Here is an 18,478-nt window from a genome sequence, read left to right on the forward strand (position 1 = left end):
TGGCCAATTAGGAGAACAGAGAGCAGAGTGAGAGAGAGGAGCGCTCAGGCATGGTCAGCTGGGGTGGGGGTGGGGGCACAGCAAGCCCTTTCACAGTATGAAGAGATCTTAGTACCATATCTCTAGGATCCCTGGGACTTGGGAGTCCAAGTAAGCTCTTGAGTAGCCACCTTAACCCGGCTGGAGAGCCCTACTGAGGTCCAGACTCTGCCCTCTCTCCACCAAGTTTCCTGGGTGGTACTGGGCCCTGTTCTCCATCTTCCCAGCAGCCCAGTCTGCACAAAGTGGGGGCACTCAGCTGGCTCAGAAGTATCTTTAATGACTCTGGCTTATTACTCCTCCCCCAGCTCTGTCCCCAGGGAGCAGTCAGTGGAGGTCCCCTGAGAGGTTTAGGAGAGCATCCAGGGACCTCGGTCCTGGAAGGGAAGGGCCATCCTCTCTCCTCGTGACCTGGGGGTAGGGGTAAAGATAGGTCATTTTGGTGTTCTGCCACCCTCCCCCATCCCATCCCCTTCCCTGCCTCTAGTACCATTGGCGACTGCTGGGTAGAGGCTGCAGGAAGGGAGTCCCAAGCGCAGGGTCTCTGGGTGCTACACATCTCACAGCCAGGCCGGCTTGGGGCATTGATAAAGGTGCAGGAAGGGCAGGGCCAGCCGGGCTGCGGGAGGGGACACAGTTGTTTACCCCTTCCTTCCAATGCTCACAACTGTCTAGGCCCACCTTACCTGGGCCCTTGCCTACCTGAAGGGGGCTGGGTAGGCTGGAGCTGGCTGGCTGAGGAGCTCGGAGCAGCCCCAATGACTGAGGAAACAGGTGGCCTAGTTCCCCATCCATCTTCTGGGGGCACTGAGGGCTGCATCCTATGGTAGAATGGGTAGGGCTAAGGGCCATGTCAGCTGCACCCCACGCTCCTCACCCCACCCCAATCAAGGACTGACCTGGGGCTTCTTGGGGGGCTGAGAGCAGATAAAGGAAAGCAGGGTCCCTGTCCTGCCAGACCCCATAGGAAGCGAGGCTGCGCTCGGGCACACACAGGCACTTCCCAATGACCCAGCGCTGCACAGCTGGCGGGAAGCCAAATTCCGAGAATACCTGGAGTCAGAGCATCAGGGCATGGCAGTGTCACCCAGGGTCCCTGCCCCCCAGCAAGGCTCCCCAGACCCTGTGCCCACCTGTTCCTGGAGGGCTGAGATGGTGCAGTGGGGGTGGACCTGAAGTGAGACGTGGGCAGAGGATGCAGCATCTTCAACTGTGACCTGTAGCCTGGGCCAGAATGTCAGTTGGGGGAATGACGGGGTGCCCAGGAGCGCTGGGAGGGTGGGATGAGGACAGAGTCCCAGGTCTCACCTGATGGGACCAGGAGGGAAGCAGCTCTCCTGGAGCTGGACACTGAGGGCCACATGATGCTGGGCCAGGATGGCTGCAGCTTGGGCTGCCCCCTTCTCATCTCCACCCTCAATGGCCCGGGCCAGACACCCTGCCAGCTCTTCTGCAACAAAAAAGAGTGCACCATCACAGATGGGCATGGCTCTTGCCCCAAACCTCTCCTTACCACCTGCCTTTACCTTTCTCCATCAAGTCTCCAGTACTCAGAACATCCACCTTGGCTTGGGGAGTCTTGGGTGTATGCACTTCAGGGGGACTGAGTGGGGAAACAGGACATGTTTCTGGGCCCAGGGCTGGAGGCAGGATGTCACTGCCTAGGAGGGAAGACATGGGGTGGCTGGTGGTCTCCCAAGATTCAGCCTCCCAGCAGAGCACTCACCTAGGCCTCTGCTCTCTTGACCTCAGGTTTCCAGGACCTCTGCCTCCTCCCTTCTCACCTCAGCCCATGCCAAGGCTCTGCCTTGGCCACACTTCAAGCCAGGCCTTCCCCCAAGACTTGGCCCTTGCAAGGGCCAAGGAACCCCTCAGGTCCCTGCTGACTCCTCTCAGAGCTGGAGCTGCACTTGTGCTCTAGAGTCTTCTGGATGTCCTGCGATCTGGTCCCTCCTATGTCCCTCCTCCATGGAAGCCAGGCCACTTCTCTTGGCCTCCACAGGCCCTCTCAACCAGCCAGGGATATTCCCTTGACCTCACAGCAAAATGAAAGCCAGTGCACAGGAGTTTGCCCCTTCCTGCTTACCAGGAGCCCTGCAGTCAGCATGGCCTCTTCTTGGTACCCTCAGGGACCTCCATCCCCTTTCCTGACTCTATCCAGTATACCGTGGACTGCTCCCATTCCAAACAGGCCCTCTCAGGCCACTGTCTGCCCTAGATATCCTTACAGAGCTGGCCACTCTGTCTCCCCCTCTTCCCTTCCACTTGAGGCCCAGCCACCCAGTGCTGAGGCAGCTCAGGCCCTCAGAATTCTGAGCTGTCTGCCCACTGAAATAAGCAGGGCTCCCAAGTACCCAGCACCAGGTCTGGCCCAGCCACAGCGCATGCTCTTGCCTCAGGGCCTGTGTACCCACTGCTCTCTGGCTACATTGTGGATCACACCTCTATCTTCAAATTTCACTAGGTGTCGCCTGGCTGGTGTGGCTCAGTGGTTGAGCACTGACTTATGAACCAGGAGGTCACAGTTTGATTCCTGGTCAGGGCACATACCCGGGTTGCAGGCTCGATCTCCAGTAGTGAGCATGCAGGAGGCAGCCGATCAATGACTCTCATCATTGATGTTTCTATCCCTCCCTCCCTCTCTCTGAAATCAATAAAAACATATTAAAAATATATATTTTTTATTTCACTAGGTGTCACTTTAAGGAGGCTTTTGCTGCCTCCCTCTCAACACTCCCATCCCTCCCACCATCTGAATTTCATTTACTCATTTTATGTCTGCCTCCCCTCCAGAACTAAAAGCTCCAAGAGAGTAGAGAGCTGAAGTTTTATTCATGCTAAATCTCCAAGGCCTAAAGGAGTGCTTAGTCCAGAGCAGTACCGAGTATACACCTGGTAAGTCAGTGAATGAAAAAGCTTTTCTCCCTCTGCAAATGCTGTGTTGTCTGGGCCTCCGTAACATCATCTTGTATGGTTTTCTTCCTAACCCTCTAGTGGCAATTCTGATGCATTTGAGGGCTCTTTCCCTGATGCACTGTCTGACTGTCTGGCCTTCTCTCCTGCTGACCTTGATTAACCTTCCCTACCCCCAGTCTTTACCTCTCCAGAGCCCCAGCTCCAGCCCAGATTCACCTACTCCCACTCTCCCAGATACATAAAAACTGGGATACCTTCACGCCCTCCCAAACAGGACCTCTCTCTGGGAGCCCAAGGGTATTTGGTCCCCCATCTTTCTGTCTCAACCACTAACTCTTCGAATTAAACACCCACAGGATCCAGCCAATTCCATCTCCTAAGCATCTCTGGAAACATCCTTCTCTCCAGTCCTATCTGCACCATACCCTACAAATGCAGGTCTCAACCAATCTTAAGGAGCTCAAATCTGAGCCTGTCACTCTTCCACTGAATACCTTCTCATTGCTATTGATAGTGTCTTCTCACCCAGGTCCTGAGGGCCTGCTTGCTCTGCCCCTCCACACTTGTCTGGTTCTCCAGGCCCCAGCTCCTGGCCTCTGTTCCTTTTCTCCACTTTCTTCTGGGCGCCTTCCCAGAATGCCAGCAGTGGGTAAGGTGGACCCAGCTTTATCCACTACATTCCCCATCCAGGCCCAGGGCCAGGGCTACTCCTGCTCTCTCCCAACACAGCCCCTAGCCAACTAAATGAATCTTTGCTCTAGGGCACTGACCGTTCTGTCCCTCCACGGTGGCACCTCGAACCAGGGCTGCCCACCGCTGAGCTTCCTGAGGGTTGAGGAAGTGCAGGCTTAGGGTCCCAGGCCCTCCTGGTGGAGGCTGCAGCTCATGCTGGCTGGGACCTCGGATGGTGTAGGAGATTGACTCCAAGGGCCACTCCAAACTGACCTGAGGATGGGGAGAGTCCAAGCTCATGCCTCCCCGCAAGAACATACTGCATGATGACCAAAGGCATATGAGGTAACATTTATAGGCCACTTACGTTGTCCTAAACTCTTTAAGGCTCATCATCTTACGAAACCCTCATAATAGTCCTATAAAAGTAAGTGCCAGACGGACTTACTTTTATAGACGACGGAACGGAAGTGACCTGCTACAGAGAACTCAACGGGCAAGTGGAGGGCCCTCGCCTCGGGCTCCGCGTCCCACCCAGGCCTCCAGGCGGCCCGCCTGCGCTGCTCCCACTCACCGCCCCGGGCCCTTCGCCTAGTAGCTCCAGCCGGAAGCGCCCAGGCCTCTTGGGGTCCGCGCTCAGATGCAGCCTCCGCAGCTGCGCCTCGGCGTCGGGTCCGGCGGCCAGGGGCCTCACGGCGGCGTGCACAGCCAGCAGCAGAGTGGCAGAGCCCGGGTCCGAGGTCGCCGCTGCTCCGCCCGCCGGCGGCGCCATCTCCGGTCCGGCAGTGTCTCGGCCCTCCGAGTATGCTTCCGGGGGCTAGGGCCGCAGATAGCCTGCGTCGGCCGGAAACTGAGGCCTGAAGCCTGGGGTTCCGGGATCGGCCAGTGGATGGAAGCCCGGAGGAGTGGGGTGGGGTGGTTCTGGACTGGGCGAATCTGACCCTCCTGCTTTGCCCAGTATATACACTGTCCAAGGGTCTCAGGACACGGGCGGACGAGGCTGGGTCTGAAGACTTTTACGCCGGGGCAAAGTGTTAGGGACGGATGCGCCGGCCAAGACTAGAAGACACGCGCGGTCCCGTCGCCCAAAGGTCTGGGCGGGCGGGGGGCTGCAGCCTAGTGGCCCGTGTCTACCCGCGAACCTGGGGAAGAGCTGGACGCCGCTCCCAGGCCCCTCTGGTTCTCCGCAGCCTGGTCCCACCCGCCCGGCGCAACTCCACCAGCCCCTCCTGGGAACCCCGTGGCTACCGGGGACAGGGCAGGCGAGGCCATGACCAATGAGCACCAGGAAGGAAGGCGGGTTTGGGCGGTGAGAAGAGTGACGGGCAGGTGCTGCAGCCAGTAGTTGTAAAAGACAGGACTGAGCGGCGGGTAACGTCCCCAATGGCTCTCCGAGCTCTCGATTGTAGCGGCAGGAGCCGGCCATTCAGAGGCGTGGGGCCGGGCTTTGCGGGCGCTTGTTGTCCGGCCGGGGGAGGCAGAGGTCGGTCGGTAGCTCGCTCGTTAGCTGGGACGATCTAGGGCGGTCGGCGGGCAGGTCAGTCGCGATAGTCGGGCGCCGTACAGGGGCGAGGCTATGTCGCGGTGGCAGCCCGGATGGGCCGGCACGGCCAGGAGTAACGGGATGTCGCCGCGGAGCTTCTTCCCCCGGATACAGTACGCCCCGAGCGGAGGCCGCGGCGCCGCCCTCCGGTTCTGAGGATCCCACGCTGCCCGGAACCCGCACGGCCTTCTCACCCGCACGAAGACCAACCGACCTGACCCGGCTTGGCTCTGCCCTGCCAGACAGAGCGCAGCGTAAGTAGGTAGGTGTCAGTCCTTTGCCCGGTGCCATATCGGGGCCTCCAGAACTACAGCCCCCAGCAGGCCTCGCGCCGGCGCATGCGCGTCTGGGGCGCACGGCCTTCTGGGATTTGCAGTTCGCGGCTAGGCTGGGGTTCGGCTAGACCGGGGCGGGTAGGCGGGTGCTGCGCGGCTGACACTGGATTCGCCGACTCTGGATCGGCCTAGCGGCCCGCGGACAGGCCATTCCGGGGTCGTAAGGCCTCCCTCTGCTACCGAAGAAACTAGGCACACTTTTGGAGAAGAGCCAAAGAGTCTATAGGTTTCCTCTTACCCTCGTTAGAAAGCGGCCCTTAGAGCAGGGAAGAGCGCGGCATCTAGGTGACCTCCAGCCCGAGCCCCAGGTGTCCGGGTTACAAACCGGGTGCGGGTTCTTACCCTGGCTAAGGAGTCGGGCCGGACGGAGAGTGCTGGATACAATTCCCTTTGCGGGCTCTTTTGTAGGGATGGGGAGTGTTGAGGGAGAGACTAAACCAGCAGTCTTGTGGTGAGCAGTAGCCCTTGTGTGCCTCCCAGCCTGGCCCCAGTACTCGAATGAGATGCAGGGGGTGTGGCTGAGTTGGTGCCTGGACTTGCCACAGCCAGGTAACAAGATCTCATCGCTTCTCCTGCCAGTGCTGTGGGTTTGGGCACAGGCTGTGGGAGGGACCCAGCTTGTTTACCTTGGCTCCATTTACGGGAGAGGACTGAAGGTGGAGGTCCTGGGGCCAGATACCCATGGACTGGCCTGTCCCCAATCAGCACTAGCCTCTCGCAGCACGGGACCCCCTCTCCAAGGACATGAAGCTGTTGGAGAACTCGAGCTTTGAGGCCATCAACTCACAGCTGACTGTGGAGACAGGAGATGCCCACATCATTGGCAGGTGAGACTGGGGCTCTAGGGGCTGATGACTCAGGTCACTGTGCCCTGGTCCTGTGTTGAACTTGGGGGTGACTTACTCCACAGTCCCACCTGCATCCATCTTGCAGGATTGAGAGCTACTCATGTAAGATGGCAGGAGATGACAAGCACATGTTCAAGCAGTTCTGCCAGGAGGGCCAACCACATGTGCTGGAGGCACTGTCTCCACCCCAGACCTCGGGCCTCAGCCCCAGCAGGTGAGCCTGGGCACAGCCTGCCCACTGGGGGCTGTCGGGTGCAGGGTAGTACTGGGCTGATGCTTCTCTGTGCAGACTGAGCAAGAGCCAAGGTGGCGAGGATGAGGGCCCCCTCAGTGACAAGTGCAGCCGCAAGACCCTCTTCTACTTGATCGCCACACTCAACGAGTCCTTCCGCCCTGACTATGACTTCAGCACTGCCCGAAGCCACGAGTTCAGCCGGGAGCCTAGCCTCAGCTGGGTGAGGGTTGGGTAGGGGGAGGGACCCGCAGCCCATAGCTATACCCACTGTCCTCCCTCCCCCATTTTCAGTGGCTCCTGAGCTCTACCCAGTCCATGCCTGCTGTCCTGGTACCTAGTCAGCCTGAGCTGTGACTGTCCTAGGTGGTGAATGCAGTCAACTGCAGTCTGTTCTCGGCTGTGCGGGAGGACTTCAAGGCCCTGAAGCCACAGCTGTGGAATGCAGTAGATGAGGAGATCTGCCTGGCCGAATGTGACATCTACAGGTGGGCTTGCATCCCTGCAGTGGGCTCTGGGTATGCATGGCACTTGGGACCTCATATCAATCTCACCACACACTATCCAGCTACAACCCGGACTTGGACTCAGACCCCTTTGGAGAGGATGGCAGCCTTTGGTCCTTTAACTACTTTTTCTACAATAAGCGGCTTAAGCGGATTGTCTTCTTCAGCTGTCGCTCCATCAGGTTGGCACCTCTCCCTTACCCCAGCTCCCTGTTTGGCCCACCCCATTCCTGTCTTCCCTGGACATCCTCCCTGGGGTCAGCAGCAGGCCAGGGTGGACAGTCCTAAGAGTGGTTCCCCACCTCCCCAGTGGATCCACGTACACACCCTCAGAGGTGGGCAATGAACTGGACATGGAGCTGGGGGAGGAGGAGGAAGAGCTCAGAGACGGCGGCAGTGAGGGCGGATCTAAGGCCAGCCCCATGGAGGACAGGTGTGTGATGGCTCCCTGGAGCCTGGGGTGGGCCCAGCAGGGTGGGGCCTCTCTGCCTGGTCTTCGGGGTGTTAGCTCCTCAAGGCTAGCTGTGTGCCTCCCTCTGTTCAGAGTCCCAGTAATCTGTATGTGAGGAGAAGCAGAGGCCCACGCTTCATCCAGCTCCAACCAGTGCCTGGACCTGCCCACCCGAGGGGCCCCAGGCCCTCCCCAGCTGCTGGCCAGACCCTGGCGCTGCCCACTTAGCCCTTTGGTTCCAGCCTATGGATGGTCACTCACCCCCCCCCAGACTCTGCTGCCCACATTGTGGCTGTACGGGACAGACAGCACAGGGCCTGGTGGGAACAGCCACTGCCCTGCCCAAACGAACTGACACAAACAGGAACAGCTGAACCACAGAGTTTATTTTTGTATTTTGTACTCTGATCCTTCACACTCCAGCCCAAGGAGCCTGAGACCCAGCAAGCAGGCCCCAACAGTCATTCGCCCTGGGCTTGGGCCACCTCTTGGCGCCCGCCTGTACTCCCCACCTTGCCTGTTGGGCAGCGTGCACTGAGTGTCACTTTGCTGCAGCTTGTTTGTTTCCAATAAAAGTTTATGTGACTTACTGTGGACCTCGGCTGTGTGGCAAGGGGGCGGGGCCTGTGTCGAGGGCGGGGCTACGTCATTTAGTATCCTAGCAACAGGCGGTAGGGGCGTTGAGCCGCCTGGACCTGCAGCCGCCAAAATGGAGACGGACGTATCCGGTGCAAGCAACCGGTTTTCAGTAGAAGGCAACAGCGAGACTCTGGACCCAGACCTGGACGACGCTGACAGCTGTGACGTCCCAGAGCCCGGGCCGCTCCCAGAACGGCAGGGTGAGGCGGCCGGCCCGGCAGGCTCCGCGGGCCGCCACAGCCCGGGGGCCTCGGCCGCACAGTGACGGCGCTTTCCCGCTGGCCCGCAGGCCCGTCCTCCTCGGAGCCGGTCCCTCCGCTTCTCACCAGGAGCTCACGGGGGCAAGACGGGAGCCCAGGCGCCCGCGCCCGCCGGCTGTGGCTGCGCCTGCGGACAGGCCTCCGCAGCTTTGTGGAAAAGGTGCGACTGGCCCAAGGCTTCTTTCCTGGCCTGGCTTTCCCCCTCGCATGATCCCAGTCGATCCTCTTGGCTCCCCTAGGCGGGCGGGTACGCGTCTCTTCCTGGTCCCCCAAGGTGACCGAGGCCTGCCCACCCTGGCCCGCAGGAAAAGAGATCAGAGCTGCGCGCGGCTCGCTTGACTCACGGACTGGAGCCACTGTGCCGCCTGGAGGTGGCGGCCGGGCTGCTCTCCGTGGCGCAGGACCCGGTGGGTAGACGCTTTGTGGTGCTGGACCGTGCGGGCCACCTGCACCTCCACAGAGAGGACGGCTGGGCTCATGAGAAGCTGCTGGCCCCCACCGCCCTCACGGGGCTGGTGGCAGTGCTGGGCCCGCTGGGCTGCTTGGGCCGCTTTGTGGGCTGGGGCCCTGCAGGGCTGGCCATCCTCAGGCCAGACCTCAGCCTGCTGTGGCTGAGTGAGCCAGGAGTGGGTAGGTCACCCCACCGCGAGCCCATCTGCTGTCTTCCAGTGCCCGACTTGGGGCTGCTGCTAGTGGCCGAGGCGGGCGGCGGCCTGGCGCTCTGGAAGTTCCGTTTAGGGGGTCGCTGTCTGTCGCCCTGCGGGTCACCTCTGCAGCCTCCGTTAAGTTCCACCCATGCGCTCACACGTCTGGCTTTGGGGCCTCTGTCTCCCAACCACACCCCTTGCTGCTTGGCGGCCTATGGCTCGGCTGTGCTCACCTTTGATCTGCACACGTGGGCTGTCATAGATGTGTGCCAGGATCTGCACAAAACGTGAGGGGGGCCCCAGGGACGGGGGACCTTGAGGCAAGTCCCCCAGGGAAAGCCGGTTTGGTCAGGGGGCAGGCACGCTCACATGAGGTGATGCCGAGTTGGCTGGGCCTTTCCCCCCAGCACCATCTCTGACCTGGCATACTGTGCAGAGGTAGAGGCCACAGTGACAGCTTCCCGAGACAGCACGGTGAAGGTGTGGGAGACCGACTGGCAGATCCGAATGGTGTTCGTGGGCCACACAGGTACACCGCGCCACTGAGGCTCCGGAGGCCTCTCTCCGCCCTGCCTTAAAGAGCGTTGGGCTGTCCAGAACCTCCACCAGCTCTGGCTACCACGCTTCTTTACGTTGGTCGTAACCCAAGCTGATGGTTTCCCTTCCCTTAGTCCCTGGTGTGCCCAAGTGACCTCCTTCCCCCCCGCCAGGCCCGGTGACAGCTCTGGCCGTGCTCCCGAACACATCCCTGGTGCTGTCCGCCTCGCAGGACGGAACACTTCGGACGTGGGACCTGCAGGCGGTGGCACAGGTGGGCGAAGTGACACTGAGCAGCTGGGGCCAGGACGCGCGGTCAGGGTGCGTGAGCCGCCTGCTGGCGCCCGCGGGCCTGGGCTGGCCGGTGCTCGCCCTGCGAGCAGGCAGCGTGGAGCTGTGGCGCCTGCGCGAGCTCTACTCGCCGCTGGCACAGCTGTCCGCGCCCGTGCTCCACCTGCAGGTGGCGCCCGAGCTGCCCCTGCCTCCGCACCCGCCGTTGCCCGCGCGCCTCGTGTGCGCGTGCGCGGACGGCTCGGTCTACCTGGTGTCCGCCGCCACCGGGTGCACCGTGAGCGCGCTGCTGCTGGAGCCCGGGGATCGCGCGGCCGCCGTGGCCTACTGCCTGCCGCGCGAGCTGCTCTGGCTGCTGACGCGCGCTGGCCACCTGGTGTGTGCCAGCGCAGCAGGCTGCCCCATGCGTGTTCTGTACCGCGTGTGCCCGCCACCCTCCCCAGCGCCCAGGCCCTGCTGCCTGCACCTCTACAGTCACCTCACAGACCCCAGCAGCGCATTTGCCAGCTGGGAGACAGTGCGCCAGCGCAAAGGCGAGCTGTGCCGCAGCGACATCCGAGCCTGGAAAGACAAGAACCGGTAGTTGTCAGAGCCAGTGAGGGCTGGGAGGGCCTACAGGGCCTGCGCCAACAGGCTGTTGTCGCCTGTAGGTACCTGCCGGTGGTGGGACACACGGATGGCACACTGTCGGTGCTCAGCTGGCACACATCGCAGACTGTCTTCCATACAGAGGCGCACTGCCCTGGCCCGATCACTGCCATTGCATCGACCTGGAACAGCATCGTGTCCTCTGGTCAGTACCTCCTACCCCCCACTTCCATAGTCGGGAACCCCTTTCCTACCCAAAGGCCCAGCCCTGGCTCCGCCCAGTAGGCGGAGACTTGACGGTGAAGATGTGGCGCGTCTTCCCCTATGCTGAGGAGAGCCTGAGCCTGCTGCGGACCTTCTCCTGTGGCCACCCTGCCCTACTGCTCTGTGCACTTGGGAAGTGTGTCACGGTGGCCTTTGAGGACCCGGACAGCGTCACCTATGGCCTGGTGCAGTTTGGCCTGGGCAACAGCCAGCGCTATGACCACCGGCCCCAGGATGACCACATGGACCACATCACTGGTGAGAGGTCAGGGCAAAGGTGAAGCCCAAGCCACCATATGGTCCTGGTTCTTGACTCTGAGCCCTGGCCCCCAGGCCTGTGCTGCTGTCCCACGCTCAAGCTGTACGCCTCCTCCAGCCTGGACTGCACCATCAGAATCTGGACTGCAGAGAACCGCTTGCTGCGGTGGGCTGGGGCCCTGAAAGATGCAGGGAGGGAAGGCCAGGCTGGGAGCCTGGGGGCAGCCAGTTGGGATCCCCTACCTCTACAGAGACAAGTGGCTGAACAGGGGAGAGAGGACTTGCCCCTCCTGTTCCATCTGTTTCCTGCTCTTTGGAGCAGGGCTGGACTCTTGCCTGGGACATCCCTCCCTCCAGGCTCCTGCAGCTAAATGGAGCTCCCCAGGCCCTGACCTTCTGCAGCAACAGTGGGGACCTGGTGCTAGCCCTGGGCTCCCGCCTCTGCCTGATATCCAACCGGCTCTTCCTGCCCACGTCCTACCTGGTTAAGGTGTGCAGTGGGGACAGGGTGTGTGTGGGGGGCTGCTGCGGGCAAACAAGCCTGCTAGGCGAGGGCTCTGTGCTCCTTTCCCTGCTCAGAAGCTGTGCCAGGAGGTCCCTGATGTGGTCGATGACCCTCCACTGCCACTGACCAGCCAGGAGTTGCTGACCTCATCCCAGCTGCAGAGGCTTGCCAACCTGCATGGGGTGGCCAGCCTCAGGTCAGCCAGCAGGCCCGCTGAGCTGTCCTGGAAGCCCCCACCCATCTCCCCTCACTCATGGTTTGACTGTCTGCCCCCAGCATCCCAGCATGAGGTCCCAGGGCTCCCAGGCACCTGAGGCCACCTCAAGCCTGTCCCAGCCCTAGCATCCCCATGCCTGTCTCCTGTGCCCTATCAGGGGCCTGGACACCCTCCTGAATTTTTGTCCCTGCCTCAGCCCAATCCCACTTAGTGTCCTACCTGTGCTCATCCCTGTCTGCAGCATGGCCTTGTCTTTCACCCATCGCCAGACAGCAGTACCTCAGCAGCCGCTGTTGGAGGAGGTGGGGTGGGTCCTGACCCCCTCACCACTCCAATCCCCAGCCCTCCTTCCTGCCCAGGCTTGGGCCACACCCCTGCAGTCCCTGGGGCAGGTCTGGGATCACTGTGGTTATCTGGGAAGCACATGGCAAGACTCAAGGAAGAATGAACTGACTCCTGACCCCTATCGCAGGACCTGGAAGCCTTAGTTGCCCGGGACCAAGACCTTCAACAGCTGAGACTGGGGCAGGTGGTCCCAGCAGGCCGGCCCCCACCCTCCTGGAAGCAGCAGCAGGAGGCCTTTGACAACTACCTGTGTCTGATCTATGGCCCAGCCCTGCTGGTGTGTGGGGTGCCTCCCCCAGCACCAGCCCTGACCCAGCCACTCCCTTCATTCTGGGGCTCTTACACCACCTACCTGCCCTGCCTGCCACCCCTCCCAGGGCATGCATTCTCAAACAGAGTCCCAGCAGTGGAACACCGTGACCCTCACAGTGGAGAGAAAGACCTGGAATGTATGCACGCTGCCCAGAGCTGCCTCCAGTCTCGGGAAGGCTGGGGCCTGCACTGAAGTCCCCAAAGCACCAACAGCCCTGCCTTCACAGGACTGGGGGACACTGGGCCAGCACTTTGCCTGCCCCTCCCAAGTCACCTTGCCTATCCCATCCACCCACCAGCGGGTACACAGCAGGACATCCCAGGTGAGGCCTCCCACCCCTGCTACTCCTCTGCCATGACCTCAGGACACTGCCCCCCACCCTGTGACTCCTCCTCCCATGCCCCAGCTGCTGGCCCGCTCCTCCCTGAGCCTCAGTGTGGACCTGCAGCTGCAGTCAGAGCAGCTCCACCAGGAGAGGTCTGTGACCCTGGACCCACCATCTTCTCACCTGCAGCACAGGGTGAGGGGCCCAGGCCAGTGGGATGCTGCCTGCCCAAGGCAGAGCTGCAGGAGCACTGAGTCCATGCTCAGCACTGAGCCCCTGTCCCATCCCCAGATCCCCCTGCTGCTGGAAAGGCGGCCCAAGGAGCTTCTCTCTAACCTCAAGGGCTTCTTTCCTGCCACTGTTCAGCCCTACACGGTGAGACATACACATTCTCCAGAGGCATCTCCCTCCAGGGGTCACCCTGCTTGGGTACCCCATCTTCCCTCTGCTGCAAACTTTTGTGTCCAAATCTGATCTAGGGCCATACCCACCTGCAGCCCTTGTTCCCTCCCCCTCCCCTGCCTGCCCAGTTTCAATGCCACTGCTTTGTGGGCCCTGACTGCTTGCTCTCTGGGAGCAGTTCCAGAGGGTCTGGGGCTCCTGGAGCAGACGCTGGACAAACCAGAGCCTCTGCCAGCTGGTTGTGCCTACATGCCCCTCACAGTCTCCTCCCTTCAGGAGACCAAAGTCCATGGGAGCTGAACCCTTGCAAGTCACCAACTTCCCAACCCAGATGCCCAGATAGGCCTCTGCCCCTCCCTCAGCACACATCTGGCACTATCACTGGCCCACATGGCTACTGACCCTTCCAGATGCTGCACCACATATGCAAGCCCAGAACAGCCCGCTTCAGGCTCCTATCCCCCACCCCCCACTTCTTATGGATGTCCCTGGTCCAGAGCCAGGGCCCAAGTCCTGTGGAGAGCATGTGGGGTATCAGGGTGACCCAGATTTCCCTCATTGGTTACCACCGTTGGTGGCTCCCTAACTGCCCTTCCTCTGATTTCTGAAAGCTCCCTCTGCCTGTCTGTGTGTTGGGGGCAGGGCTGGGGGACCAGTTCACCTCTTGGAGACCTGGCAGGGAGCTGGGCTGGTGGCAGGGGTGCTCTTCCCAGGCAGTCCCTGGGATAGGGCCTACTGTGATGTGCTCTACCTCCAGGACCTGCCAAGGCCCATCCAGTTCCCAGGCTGGGTCCCCAACTCCGTGGTGCTGCAGCAGATGTGGCTGCCCAGGGAGGTCAGCGGCCCTGGAGCCCTTCCCCAGCTCACCGTCCCCGGCGCACTCGAGGCAAGGGGTGGGGCTGGGACTCGCCCTGCGGGGCTGGGGAGGGCTGGGGGCGCCGAAGCATGCCAGGGGTCACTCACACTCTCCCCCGCAGCCAGGGGCGAGCCGGGACGACCTGTGGCTGTTGCGGGGCAGGCCGCACCGCATCAAGGGGCAACAGAAGCTCATCCAGTGGCCGGGTGAAGAGGGGGCCGACGGCGAGGACGAGCAGCTGGGTCTGCAGGGGGCCTCGGGCCTTCTGAGCGCCCCCCCGGAGCCCTCCAGGGAACTGCGGCCCGAGGAGGAGGAGCTGTCGGCTCAGGTGGGCTCCGGGGCGGGGCTCGGCGGCGGCGCGGAGGAGCGCGCAGGGCCTGCAGCCGCCGCTCCCGCCCCTCAGAGCTCCGAGTCCTGGACCCGGAGGAGCTCGGGCGACAGTGCGGCGGCGACAGCGACCTGCTTGCGCCGCCACCGGCACCCCTCCGGGCGCTCGCTCTGGGAAGCACGCTATGGGCACCTGCCCCGGTTCCTGCGCCCATTCGTGATCCAGAACTGGTTCAAAAAGCTGCTCCCCGTCTTCACGCTGCAGGTCTGGAGGACACCCCGGGAGCGGGGGGCGGGGGCGCGGAGGCAGGCTCAGCTCGCGGCCCCCGCAGGCATACCCCGAGGCCGGCACGGCGGACGGCCTGGCCGCGCTGCTCGCCGACCTGCTGCCCGCCGCCTCCTGGGCCGACCGCGCGCACGTGCTGCGCGCGCTGCTGCGGCTGCTGCCCGACGTGGGCGGAGACCTCCGCGGCCGGCTGCGCGGCGTCCTCCTGCGCCTGCTCAACCTGGACCAGCCCCCCAGCCTCCAGGTCGGCCCGCCGCCCGCCCCGCCGGCCCGCCCCCGCGCGCCCCGCCGGGCCGCGCCACTCACGCCCACCCCTCGGGCCCAGGACCCCGCGCAGAAGCAGTTCGTGCTGCTGGCGCTGCAGCTGCTCCTGGCCTGCTCGCTGGAGTCCCGCGACGTGGTGCTGGAGCTCATGTCCTACTTCCTCTACTCGCCCGCCTCCTGCAGGTGAGGCTCGCTCCGCACACCCTCCTCCAGCAGGGGCGGCGAGGCAGGGCTCTGGATAAGCCTCCCTTGCCCGTCTCAGGCCTGAGCTCAAGAAGCTGCTGGATGGGCTAGGCCTTCAGGACCCGGAGGGCTTCCTGTCCAAGGAGATGATGACCTGGGTCCAGGACCAGGACTTGCACTCCAAGGCTGCACTGCGCAGTTGCTGTTGCCAGAAGCTGAAGGAAATGATCCGTCACCTGCAGGTCTGGGTGGGCAGGGGTGGGGCAGACCACCTGCCAGTGTAACCTCTTGCCTTCTCCCCGGGCTTTCCCCAAGTCCAGGGAGGAGAGCCAGGTGAGGCTGCTAGGTTCCTTGCCTCGATCTAGATCTGGGCGTCACCTGTCCTCCCGGGCCCGCATCTCTCAGGATCTTTCTGCTCTTTTCCGGGAGGGAGTCTGCAGTGGGGTCAGGCTGGGACCCAGGACCACCACCACTCCTTGGGCCCAGATATACCCTCCACCAGTCACCTCTCCCACAGACAGAAACCTCGCAGCCGTCTGTAGCCAAGTTGTCGGAGATGCTGCCCAAGATCTCTGAGACAGCACTTTCACCTCCATCCAAGGAGACTCTGTCACAAATTTCCATGGTCTCTGGGGCACCCATTCATAGCTCTGCGACCCCCTCAGTCCACTCCTTGACACCCTCAAGTATCTCTTGGACACCCTCGCTGGTGATCTTGCCTGGGGAGCCGGGCTCAGCTGCCCTAGATTCCCAGGCCCAGGAGCTGCTCTCACAGATTCACATCTGGCGCACCCGCCGCACACTCTCAGAGACACTGGTGCCCTTCTACTCCCTGCCCGGTGTCCACCTGCGTTCCTCGGCACCGGACGCACTGCCTGACCACCCACTGCCACTGGAGCAGACAGACTGGTCACAGTCGAAGATGTTGGACCTGGAACCGATTGATGCACTCAACTTCTTCTGTGAGCAGCAGCGGGCGTGGCAGCCAAGCTCCCTGCAGGAGGAGCCTGAGGGCCTGTGCCTGCACCCACGCACACCGGTGCCCAATGCAGTGGTGCCACAGCCCCGCCGTCACCTGTGAGCTGCTGAGGGCTCCAGGCATGGGCTGGGGCAGGGTTCACAGGGGGTGGCTGAGGGCCTGGCTCAGTCAAACCCATCTCCTTACCACCCCAGGCCCGACCCCATCCTAAGGCTTCAGGAGACCAAGATCCAGAGGTCTCCAATGAGACAGAGGGGTGAGTGGGGACAGGGGTAGAGATTGGACCCTGAGCTTCACTCCCAAACCCATCACAGCCTAGGTCTCTCAGGGCCTCAACCTTATCAGAGGCCTCACTGTCCTACTGGCCCCAGGCCAGATGCTATCCCGGCATTGGGAGGGCCACACCCTGGACAGCTCTATCCGGATGCTGAAGCTGCCGCTGCCTCGGGTGGAACTTCGGCCTTTCCCCTCGGACTGGCCCAGGCCTGGCCGTCCACTGCCGCCCCTGCTCCTGCAGCCCACCCTACAGCGCTACTTCATACCAGACCACGCAGACCCGGACATCTACAGCTGACCTGGCTGGCGACCTTGGCCTAACCCCTTTCCCAGCCTCCCTTTCCTTCCAGCAGGGGCTCAGGACACAGCTCTTCACCTGGCTGTTCACCCCTGGCCAAGACCCGGGGCTGGAATAAAGTCCAGCCAGTAAACTGGATGCCATGACCATCTTTGGGGGCCACTGGGGTCAGCAGGGAAGTCCAACTGATGGAGTGGGTGGGACAGGGTCTGGGGTTTGGTCAGCTCATCGTAGGGCAGCCCTGCTGGTGGGCTAGACCTGTCTACCCAGGCAGGGACCCATGGTGGGGTTTGTCCCTGCTCAGGCACTCAGCCAACATTAGTCAATTACTGGAGGCAAGATGGGAGGGGATACTAATAAGGCAGCAAGTAGCGAGATGTCCTGGGGAGAGGGGAGGGTCTGAGTGACCACAGGTGTGGGTGGGCTGCGGTCTTTTGATGCAGGTGAAGCCAGGAGTCTGTTGGCGCATTGTTACCTTTAGGCTAGAAAGAAGAAAAACCCAAGAAGCAATAAAGTGTCCTCAGGAAACTTCAACTTAAACACCGCCAGGAGACAGATTTTATCTGTGTAGTGCAGGGCCTAGAAGGTCTCCTGAACTTCCATGGTTTTTCAGGGACCCACGTGCACACTGGCTACTTGGCCTGCTTTGAGAAAGGGCCTATTCTAGCTTTTACACCCTTCTGTTGGGCTACCCGAGGAGCAATTTCTTACAAGTGTTTTCAGCCTCCAACTTTAGAGGTTTCTTCTCAATGGCTTTATGGTTATATCTGGCCTCCCACAACCCCCAGGTTGTGCAGAGGGTCTTAATATGGGACTATTGGCTGGGTGGCTCTTTTGAGGCCAATCAGGGCCAGTAGTTCCCAGCCTGGAGAGCTGCAGGGCTGGGCATTTTTATAAAAGTGGTTGTGGAGTCCATGGTGGTCTGCTTCTACTGGTTTTCATAATTTAAATTATAAAAGCAATAAATGCTTTTAAAATTAAAAACAAAAGAAAGTAGGGCAAATGTAAACAGGCCAAAAAACTAACCGTAGCCCAGCTGGTGTGGCTCAGCAGTTGAGCATCAACCTAGGATCCAGGAGATCGTGGTTCCATTCCAGGTCAGGGCACATGCCTGGGTTTTGGGCTTGATCCCCAGCAGGCGGTGTGCAGGAGGTAGCCGATCAATGACTCATCACTGATGCTTCTATCTCTCTCCCTCCCTCTCCCTTCCTTTCTCTGAAATCAATAAAGACATTAAAAAAAAAAAACACACAACCTAACCATAAAGGAAAATATTAATATATTTTAATACATATTAATATATATTTTTAAATTAAGAAATCTGTTAACTGAAATATATCACTAAGAGAATGAAAAGGCAGACCACATGTAACTAATTGGCTCATCTTCAATATATAGAAATAACTTCTACAAATCAGTAACAAGAAAAATCACACAACCTAATGGAAAAATGTACAAAAAACTAGAACGAGATTTTCACTATAAAAGAAGTTGAATACACACACACACACACACACACTCCACTTCCTGTGTGACCTTAGGTGAGTTACCTAAGTTCTGTAAGCCTCAGTTTCCCCTCCTATGGAAGGCAGATAATAACGCTGAGACACCTCACAGGACTGATGAAATTAATTAGTATATCTCCAGCACTTAGGAACAGGACCTAGCACAGGTTATGTGAATAGAAAACGAAACTGGACCTCTTCCTCACATTTACAGGAGTAATTTTCAGATTATTTGAATATTGGAATGTAGGAAGTAAAACTATAAATACATCAGAATTTAATTTAGAAAAAATATTAGAACACTTAGAAGGAAAAGATAGACATATTTGCTGGATAAAAAAAAAAAAAAAAAAAGCCCGGCCAGTGTGGCT

The 18,478-nt window shown here is 60.5% G+C and overlaps 3 protein-coding genes across 5 annotated transcripts; 2 read left to right on the top strand and 1 right to left on the bottom strand.

Annotated features, from left to right (window-relative positions):
• Nucleotides 1-299: 299 nt before the first annotated feature.
• On the bottom strand, nt 300-4,431 carry SHARPIN (SHANK associated RH domain interactor). Of its 2 annotated transcripts, XM_016216640.2 has the most exons (9): nt 4,202-4,431; nt 3,726-3,900; nt 1,566-1,700; nt 1,348-1,489; nt 1,173-1,263; nt 939-1,092; nt 742-860; nt 530-658; nt 300-450 (listed from the first exon to the last, which is right to left on the bottom strand). In XM_016216640.2, the coding sequence occupies exons 1-9, from the start codon at nt 4,397-4,399 to the stop codon at nt 367-369; spliced, it is 1,227 nt and encodes a 408-aa protein (XP_016072126.2). In that variant the 5' UTR covers nt 4,400-4,431; the 3' UTR covers nt 300-366. The 2 variants fall into 2 exon arrangements, 1 of the variants encoding a protein (XP_016072126.2); XR_001603463.2 differs by lacking the exons at nt 300-450; nt 530-658; nt 742-860; ... (3 more) ...; nt 1,566-1,700; nt 4,202-4,431 and adding an exon at nt 3,995-4,180 and having other exon boundaries at nt 3,810-3,900.
• A 670-nt stretch (nt 4,432-5,101) lies between these two features.
• Nucleotides 5,102-8,136, top strand: MAF1 (MAF1 negative regulator of RNA polymerase III). Of its 2 annotated transcripts, XM_016216577.2 has the most exons (8): nt 5,102-5,432; nt 6,211-6,332; nt 6,439-6,567; nt 6,643-6,808; nt 6,952-7,073; nt 7,154-7,273; nt 7,402-7,524; nt 7,636-8,136. In XM_016216577.2, exons 2-8 carry the CDS (start codon nt 6,250-6,252, stop codon nt 7,655-7,657), a joined length of 765 nt encoding a protein of 254 aa, XP_016072063.1. In that variant the 5' UTR covers nt 5,102-5,432; nt 6,211-6,249; the 3' UTR covers nt 7,658-8,136. The 2 variants fall into 2 exon arrangements, with proteins under 2 accessions (XP_016072063.1, XP_087681352.1); XM_087825226.1 differs by lacking the exons at nt 5,102-5,432; nt 7,402-7,524 and having other exon boundaries at nt 5,517-6,332.
• A 102-nt stretch (nt 8,137-8,238) lies between these two features.
• WDR97 (WD repeat domain 97) lies at nt 8,239-16,772 on the top strand. Its single transcript, XM_087825202.1, has 22 exons — nt 8,239-8,381; nt 8,471-8,601; nt 8,747-9,375; nt 9,496-9,617; nt 9,799-10,495; nt 10,567-10,709; nt 10,790-11,026; nt 11,102-11,192; nt 11,384-11,516; nt 11,606-11,727; nt 11,990-12,050; nt 12,221-12,370; nt 12,471-12,728; nt 12,813-12,926; nt 13,023-13,106; nt 13,891-14,061; nt 14,111-14,581; nt 14,649-14,846; nt 14,928-15,049; nt 15,129-15,327; nt 15,396-16,127; nt 16,348-16,772. The coding sequence occupies exons 1-22, from the start codon at nt 8,252-8,254 to the stop codon at nt 16,600-16,602; spliced, it is 5,250 nt and encodes a 1,749-aa protein (XP_087681328.1). The 5' UTR covers nt 8,239-8,251; the 3' UTR covers nt 16,603-16,772.
• Nucleotides 16,773-18,478: the final 1,706 nt, after the last annotated feature.

Source organism: Miniopterus natalensis, chromosome 16 (genome assembly GCF_054644295.1).
Source record: "Miniopterus natalensis isolate mMinNat1 chromosome 16, mMinNat1.hap1, whole genome shotgun sequence".
Classification (NCBI taxonomy): Eukaryota; Metazoa; Chordata; class Mammalia; order Chiroptera; family Miniopteridae; genus Miniopterus; species Miniopterus natalensis.

Bases quoted from the DNA above. Each gene is read 5' to 3' on its own strand.
- WDR97 (XM_087825202.1), top strand. From the start codon at position 8,252: ATGGAGACGGACGTATCCGGTGCAAGCAACCGGTTTTCAGTAGAAGGC. The intron at 12,927-13,022 runs GTGAGGGGCCCA...TCCCATCCCCAG, and splicing joins CTTCTCACCTGCAGCACAGG to ATCCCCCTGCTGCTGGAAAG. The intron at 14,847-14,927 runs GTCGGCCCGCCG...CCTCGGGCCCAG, and splicing joins ACCAGCCCCCCAGCCTCCAG to GACCCCGCGCAGAAGCAGTT.
- SHARPIN (XM_016216640.2), bottom strand. From the start codon at position 4,399: ATGGCGCCGCCGGCGGGCGGAGCAGCGGCGACCTCGGACCCGGGCTCT. The intron at 1,701-3,725 runs GTCAGTGCCCTA...CTTCCCTCCTAG, and splicing joins CACCGTGGAGGGACAGAACG to GCAGTGACATCCTGCCTCCA. The intron at 451-529 runs GTACTAGAGGCA...CCCTACCCCCAG, and splicing joins CTACCCAGCAGTCGCCAATG to GTCACGAGGAGAGAGGATGG.
- MAF1 (XM_016216577.2), top strand. From the start codon at position 6,250: ATGAAGCTGTTGGAGAACTCGAGCTTTGAGGCCATCAACTCACAGCTG. The intron at 6,809-6,951 runs GTGAGGGTTGGG...TGACTGTCCTAG, and splicing joins GGGAGCCTAGCCTCAGCTGG to GTGGTGAATGCAGTCAACTG. The intron at 7,074-7,153 runs GTGGGCTTGCAT...CACACTATCCAG, and splicing joins GCCGAATGTGACATCTACAG to CTACAACCCGGACTTGGACT.